Source organism: Protobothrops mucrosquamatus, unplaced genomic scaffold (genome assembly GCF_001527695.2).
Source record: "Protobothrops mucrosquamatus isolate PMUCROS unplaced genomic scaffold, P.Mucros_1.0 scaffold_311, whole genome shotgun sequence".
NCBI classification, from domain to species: domain Eukaryota; kingdom Metazoa; phylum Chordata; class Lepidosauria; order Squamata; family Viperidae; genus Protobothrops; species Protobothrops mucrosquamatus.
The window spans coordinates 205,405-213,889 of record NW_015386387.1 but is presented as its reverse complement, the minus strand read 5'-3'; the positions used below and the strand labels follow the sequence as shown (position 1 = coordinate 213,889).

General features: G+C 38.7%; 1 protein-coding gene across 2 annotated transcripts in view; it reads right to left on the bottom strand.

Moving 5' to 3' along the window:
- UBE2F (ubiquitin conjugating enzyme E2 F (putative)) overlaps positions 1 to 8,485 on the bottom strand; it is a 118,618-nt gene that overhangs the window by 38,030 nt on the left and 72,103 nt on the right. For both annotated transcript variants that reach the window (XM_015832174.1, XM_015832175.1), the window contains exon 6: positions 7,222 to 7,292. In XM_015832174.1, the coding sequence (XP_015687660.1) occupies positions 7,222 to 7,292 (71 nt within the window). The remainder of the gene's footprint in view (positions 1 to 7,221; positions 7,293 to 8,485) is intronic.

Genomic DNA, 8,485 nt, shown 5'->3' with positions numbered 1-8,485 from the left:
AAATAAAATAAATAAATAAATAAATAAACAATATACCAGCATTTAATTGAATGTTTGCTGATAACGGGGGATGGCCAGGGAAAAGAGAATGTTAACTGCATTCTCTGCACACAAAAACACCAGAACCAGCTTAAGCACCTGTAACCATTTAAGCTCCAGTAAGGTATACTCTTGGTAAAACAATGGTCCAGGAGTTTTTCTTTGCTTGGTGAATGAATGGGACAGTTGACATCTACAGAAAAAACAACTGCAACCAGTCTGCCTTCCGTTAAGGATCTGTATACTGCATGAACCAGAAAGAGGGCTGAGAAAATATCTACAGACCCCTCACATCCTAGACATAAACTGTTTTACCTTCTGCCCTCAGGACACCATTATAGGGCATTGTATGCGAAAACTAGACACAAAGACAGTTTTCCGCCTCATGCCACCACTCTGCTGAACACCTATTTCCCACAGCACTGTCTTAGGCTTAAAGATATTTACCCATATAGTGGTCTGTATTGCTATTATCCTTCTCATCATCTCATTTCTCATTCTTTCTCATCTTCACTATCTTTCCTATTGATATCATAATTTATCACTTGCTGTTTGTATCTTATGATTAATGATTGTAACTATGATTTATGATCTATGACCTATCACTTTGTTGTTTGATTGAGAACTTATGCACTGGAGACAAATTCTTTGTGTGTCCAATTACACTTGGCCCAATAAAGAAGTCTATTCTATTAATCACAATAAAGAATAAAGAATTCTATTTCTATTTCTGTTCATTCTTATTTCTAATTAATTTTCTTTGTCACCTCATTTCAATATATCTGAATGTTTCCTAAAGTGTGATGCTCAGAATTGGATACTGTATAATATTTGAGAAGAGTCTGGCCAGTGCATAAACTATGGAACTATTACATGATGACCAAATTTAATTGGGGTAGTTGCAGATGTTATGAATTTGTCCTTATTTCTGTCTCTAAATGTTAATTAAATTTCATGTGAGTCCTATTGATATGAAAAGGGTATCTGAATGAAGAAATAAAATCAACATTTGATGCCTATTTCATTTTTTTAAATTATAATTTTATTAATAATATCAAAGTATGAATACGAATGAAAATGAAAGTAGTGAGAAAATGGGGGAGAGAAAGGCAGAAAAAGTGTAGGGTAAAGGGGAAAAGAAAAAGAAAAGCATTGACTTCCAACTCATTTTAATGCAGTAGAATAACATTACAGCCTTAACTTTTTACATTTGCATTCCTAATATATACTAGCCATTTCTATAACAACAATCATATCTAAAATCAACAAAACCCAAAGTTAAAGTTTCATTTTTTTCCATCTCAAGCACAAAATCCAGAAGCGGTTTCCAAGTAGAAAAAAAGTTGAATGTATTCTTTTCTTTGATTAGAGCAGTTAATTTAGCCTTATCTACTAGTTCCATCAGTTTTTCCAATCATTCATCCATTATTTCATAAATAAAGTGGTCAGTGTGAAAAGTAATAATGCTCATCATTAATTAAAGAGATGCCTAGGACTAGTTATTTGAATTATCAATGATCAATTTGATTAGTTTCCTCAAAACCTCTGCCCCTCCATAGTTCCCTGGAACTATAGAACTTTGGCATGGCAGGAAATCAATAAATAGACAGTGCACCAAGATAGGAAGATCAAAGTACAATCTAAGAAAATGGGGCTTCCCTATAGAAGATACTCTGTGTGAATGTGGAGAAGAATCCTTCTCCCATATGCTAGGGTGCATACAATGTCCTTAGGAAGACCTCATGCTGGCAAGAGAAAATGCTGTCAATGTGGCCTGATATTGGGCGAATATCATTTAGTTTTAATCCTATTTATTTTACAGACTATTTACATATGGTATACTTTTATGATCTAATTTATACTTATTTTATTTGCTCAGTATTAAAGGTTTGTTGTCTATAATTTGAAGGTGCTTCTGACACAAATAAAGATCAGTGTTGATTTGAACCAGGTATGCCCCATCTCAAACTCTTGAACATTATGTTGTGCTCAAAAGATATTTCTAAAGTCCTCCAGGAAGAATTCATTTGTACCTATCTATCTGAAAAAAGTTATAACACCATTTCTAAAACTGTTGAGTTCCACCAATGCATTTCTGTCTTTTCCATTTAAAGACTAGGTCTCTTACTATGATAAGAGACCTAGTCCTTAAATGGAGAAGACAGAAATACATTTTCCTAAATGCTGGGAAAGAGAGTGCCAAATGTACCTCCTTAGAGAATGCATTGTGTAGACTGGGAATTACAGATACGAAGGCACCTCATATGAACTTCTGTAGGCAGGGCTATTTTTTCAAAGTTCTGTCCTGCTGATGGAAATAAGTGCACAGGTTTATAGCATGAAAGACAGTCCCACAAATAATCAGCCATTTATGGCTTTAAAGTTCAGTCTCAGCAACCAGATACTCAATACAGATAGTCCATGACTTACACCGACAATTGGGATCAGAATTTCTGTTACTAAGCAAAGCAGTTAAGTTAATCACACCCAATTTTATGACTATTTTGCTACAGTTGTTAAGTGAATCACATAGTCATTAAGCGCATTTGATGCCCCCCCACTGACTTTGCTTGTTGGAAGGCATCTAGGAAGGTTGCAAATGGCAAATGTCCATCATAAATACATGCCAGTTGTCAAGTGCTCAGATTTTAATCATGTGACTGTGGGGATGCTGCAACAGTTGCATGTGTAAAGACTAGTTGTTATTTTAATTAATCAATGGAATGACTTGCATCCAGAAGTTGTGGGTGCTTCATCACTGAAGGTTTTCAAGAAAAGACTGGACAACCATTTGTCTGGAAAAGTATAAGATCTTCTGTTCCAGTAGGGGGCTGGACTAAAGAGTTTCAAGGTCCCTTCCAAATCTGTGTCTTGTCTTGTCTAGTCTCTGGAAGGGACCTTGGAGATCTTCTAGTCCAGCCCCTGCTCAAGTGGGAGAACCTATATCAGTGATGGCGAACCTTTTAGAGACTCAGTGCCCAAACTGCAACCCAAAACCCACTTATTTATCACCGGGTGCTGGGTGGGCGTGGCCACAGTGGTCCTGGCAGACTGGATGGGTGGGGCCAGGGTGGCGGGGTCCTGTCCCTGGCCATCTCCGGGGCACAGCATGCGTGCCCACAGAGAGGGCTCTGAGTGCCACCTCTGGCACGCGTGCCATAGGTTTGCCACCACTGACCGATACCATCTCAGGCAGGTGATTGTCCAGTCTCTTCTTAAACATTTCCAGTGCTGGAGTGCCCACGATTTCTGGAGGTAACACTGGTTGATTGTCCTCACTGTCAGGAAGTTTCTCCTTAATTCCAGGTTGCTTCTCTCTTTGATCAGTTTCCAACCATTGTTTCTTGTCCTGCCCTCTGGTGCTTTGGTGAATAACATGACCCCCTCTTCTTTGTGGCAGCCCCTCAAATACTGAAATACTACTATCATGTCTCCCCTATTTCTTCTTTTCTTTAGACTAGTCAAACCCAAGTCCTGCAGCCATCTTCGTATGTTTTAGTCTCCAGGCCTTTGATCATCTTAGTTACTCTTCTTTGAATTTTTTTCAAACTCTCAACATCTTTTTTGTGATATGGTGACCAAAATTGGCTGCAGTATTCCAGGTGTGCTCTTACTAGGGTTTTATAAAGCAGTACTAATACCTCACGTGATCTTGAGCCTAATGCCTCTGTTTATACAACCCAGGATTGTATTAGCTTTTTTTTATTACTGCTGCACACTGCTGGCTCATAGTTAAGTGATCGTCTACTAGGACTCCAAGGTCCCTCTCACAGTTACTGTTTTTAAGCCAAATCTTGCCCAATCTGTATTTGTTCCTTTGGTTTTTCCTGCCTAAGTATAAGACTTTGCTTTTCTCCACATTGAAACTCATTTTGTTCAAGTTTGTCAAGGATCCTGAATTTGTCTTCTGGGGTGTTGGCTACTCCTGACAGTTTGGTGTCATCTGCAAATTTGATGAGTTCCCCTTCAATACCCTTGTCTAAGTCATTGATGAAGATGTTGAAGAGTAGTGGGCCTAAGATGGAACCTTGTGGTACCCCACTCTTTACTTGTCTCCATGTGGATGTGATGCCATTGAGGACTACTCGTTGAGTATGGTTTGTCAGCCAGCTACAGATCCATCTGGTGGTGATGTTGTTTATTCCACCTTTTTGTAGCTTACCAAGGAGTAGGTTGTGGTCCACTTTGTCAAATGCCTTACTGAAATCTAGGTATACTATGTCCACTGCGTTTTTCTGGTCTACTAGTTTAGTCACTTTATCGAAAAATGAGATAAAATTGGTTTGGCATGATCTTTTTTTAACAAACCCATGCTGGCTGCTAGTTATAACTTTGTTTGCTTCTAGTAGTTCGCAGATCTGTTTTTGATTATCTTTTCTAGGATCTTCCCAGGTATTGATGTTAAACTGATTGGTCTGTAGTTTCCTGGCTCTGTTTTTTTTTCTTCTTTTCTTGAAGATGGGGACCACATCAGCCCTTTTCCAATCCTCGGGTACTTTCCTGATGCTCCAGGAGTTTTGAAAGATGTGGTCCAATGGTTCTGAGATAACATCTGGCAGCTCTTTCAAACTCTGGGATGTAATCTGTTGGGTCCTGGTGATTTATATTCGTCAAGGTTGGATAGGTATTCTCTTACCATTTTCTTGCTTATTTTGATTTTTGTTTCTAGTATGTCTTTTGCAGTGTTTTTTTTTGGGGGGGGGTGTTGGGCTATGGTTTCTTTTTGTGTGAAGACTGATGCAAAGTATGAGTTAAGCAGCTCTGCTTTCTCCTTGTTGCCTGTAATTTCCTTGCCATCTTCTCTCTTTAGTGGGCCTATAGTTTCCTTGACTTTTTTATTGTTAATATGTTGGAAGAAACTTTTTTTGTTGTCCTTGATTTCTGTTGCGAGACTTTTTTGTTCTGGGCCTTTACTTTCCTGACTTCTTCTTTGCATGTTCTGGCTGTCTGCTGATAATCGGCCTTGGTCTATAATTCTATGAATTTCAGTGTCATTGTAACCTCAAGTGATCATTAAGTGAATGATTGCAAGTTGAGGACTACCTGTATTCGGATCTAGACATTTATCAAGGATAGCTCCAAGTAAAGCATGTTGCAGGTGCCAAGATTAGTTGTAATTAATGTGTGGATAACTATTCCAAAGGCTCCCTGGATCAAGAAGGGTTGCAACTGGTACAAAAGGTATAGTTGTCCAACCTTACTTCTTGAAACAGCTGCCATTTGCAATTCCAGCTGCAGTTTGGGATCAAGGAGCACCCCCAAAGAGTGAACTTGCTCTTTCTGGGGGAGGGCAATTCCATCCAGAGCTCACATCAGTCCCCAAGCTTCTCCTTACCAATTTCATCTTGCCTTAATTTATATTTCTTTTTTGGTAATGGACTGGTTTAATCTTACAAAATTTTATGAAAATTGAAGAGAGGAGGTGAGTGAAAGAAAGAAAATAAAAATAAAAGGAAGGAAAGGAGCTAGATTAGGAGGAGTTAGATTATCAAGTTCACTGAAGCTCATTAAAGCAAGTTAAAACAAAGCAAATTTGTATAGGAATTTTAGATGTGCTTTGCAACAGACAAGAAGATGGAAATGTAGGCCACCAATGCTTCATGCGTTCTGAATTTCAATAGCAACCACCTACTGTCACACAAAAAGAGTTGCATCAGAACACTATATGGCAGGGTGAGAACCCACTATAGTACTCAGTAAGCCAAAGAGTTGGAGAGCAGATACCTACATGAACAATTCAGGAAGAATGGGTACCCACAATCATTTGTTACAAGATGTCTGCAGTGGGGAGAGAAAGGAAAAAAACAAGGTACAAAACCAACCACTTTGTACACCCTGCCATATATCAAAAACATTTTGGAAGCTATAGAATGCAACTTCTGAGATCTGCAAATAGGCATCACACACCGCTCAGAGGCTACCATATGAGGACAAATTATGCATTGTAAAGATAGCTTGGAGGTGGGATCCAATGTAATCTACTGGATTGCCTACATGGATTGCCCCTATGACTATGTAGGACAGATGGGAAAGAAGTTAACGACCAGATTGCAAGTACACAAGTGAGCAGTCAGAAGAGGAGCCCCGAACTCATTGGTAGCCTCACACTGCAATGAACAAGGACATACATTCAATTTTGCAGCTATTAAGATTGTTGGATGAGCAGGCACAAAGTCAACTAGGGAAATGATTGAAGCCAGGGAAATGTGCCCCTTGTCAGTCAACAGGAGTACTGATTTACCACCAGCTTATCATGTACTTAGGAGGCTAGGGCTTGGTAGCACAAGGAAACAACAGTCAATGACTTAATAGCCAGCCATCAACACCCCAATCAACATCTAAAAAGCCACATACAATAGGCACCACATAAATATCACATACAAAATAGCCCCAAGCACACACTTTGCTAGAGAGACGTTCACTGAAGATGGGCTCCAGAAATGAGCCTGAAAGCTCAGAAGACTAAAGTTCTGATCCCAGTGACCAATCCAGATTAGATCCTGCAACATTATCCTGGGACACGTATATTCACCTTCATTCATGGAAAATATTGGTTATCTATTTTATAAACTATCATTTTTTTCAGTTTTTTAAAGCAAAAGATTGTTATAACATTCTAACAGTATACTAGTTACACTTTCACTCTTTCCTTCCTTCTGTTTGTTAAATTTATATCAGATCTTTCTCTTTTAAGAGCTATATAGTGACTCCTTTCCTTCCCTTTAACTTTTTTTCTGTCATTTACCTCTTTTCAACCTCTTTCTAATTTTCATAAAATTCTGTCCTGTTTTCTTTACAAGAATGTGCAGTTAATGGTATCCTTTTCTTAAAGATGAAAGTAATTTACCATTTCAGAAGGGTATATTTAATAATTAATAGATTTAAGAAGATCAAATAAAGCCAATAATGTTTTAGTTTAGAAAAATTACAATTACTAGAGTGTAGAAGTAGATAGATGGTTATCTCTATACTTAATATACCTTTTGCAATTTTTTTGACCACAATTAGCTGCTAATTAACTGCTCAACTGTTGACCAAACTGAAGAAAAAAATCCTCAATTTAGAAGTATTAGATATTCCATTTTTTAAAAACTTATATGTGCTCTTTTCCCACCCTCCATTTTATTTACATATTTGATAAAATAGTAATAAAAAAACTAAACTATTCAAATAATGAATTACCTCAAACAGATTTCCCCTGTCTCAGTTATATTTGGATGCCAGATTCTTGTCAAACATTTTACCTTGGGAGGCTGTCAAAGAATAAAACAGAGATTACAACATGTTATGTATGAAAGGCAAATTGTTCCTTCTCTATCTACCTACCTTCTATGCAGTGTGTATCCCAGCTCCCTGTAGATACATAAAAAACAGACAATTCCTATTCCTGCCACCTGACATATTTTTTTCTTAATTTTCTATATAGCTATAAAAATCAAATATTGGGCAAATCATCCATTATTAACAAAAGCATGACAAAAGTTTAGAAATATCAAATTAGAAACATTTTAACGTCTTTCACTTAAGCCAACTCATATTATTAGGAAATTAAATATTTGATGGATACAAATTTAGTTAGCTCTGGGTTCAGTACTGGTTAGAGTGATGTGATTTCTGACTTTTTTAAACATAGTATCTATTCCCTTAAAGCTTAGTTAAAACTTATTTTAGAAGTTTGGAAAAAATGGAAACATCCATTGGCTCCTTACTTTTCTTCTGTATCCTCATTCCTCAATCATCCTTTTTTTAAAGCAAAGGACAGATCTGTTTAATATAAGGAATGGGAAGATACAGAAATTTATAGCAGAATTGTAATTACTAATGTAATTACATATTGTGTTTTAATCTGAAACACTATTAAGTGATTTTCGTAAGATTCATCAAAAACTTTGAACCAAAAAGTTGGCCATGCCACTGAATATGGTAATTTGTATAATTTGAATACAAACTGACTTACAAAATCTAGAACTGCTACAATTTATATTGTCTAATTTTAGCAGAGTGTCTATTGCAGACATGTCCAAAGTCCGGCCCGCGGGCCATTTGCGGCCCGCGTTCCGGTTTAATCCGGCCCTTGAACAGCCCTCCCTGCTCTATATAAATGTGGCCCTCCCTATCAGAAAGTTTATTGGCGGGGTCTCCCTCGACCAATAGGCAGCGGCTGATCTCGTTTTGCGTCCCTCGCGAGACTCTGCTTGGGCCACTCCCTGGGCAGCCGAGCCAGCCACATGTCTCCACGTGCTGGGTGGCAGTCATGGCTGGTGCGGCGGCCAGCGGGAGCATCGCTCCCCGGGAAGCCGAACCGGCCACATGTCTCCCCAGCCCGGGCCGGACGGCAGTCAGGCATGAAGCTCGCCTGGCTGCCGCAGGGCTCTCCGCCGCCCGGCCCCACCTCGGCCCCATCGGTGGCACCTTCCTCGGGCACTTTCAGGGAGCCGCCGCTGCT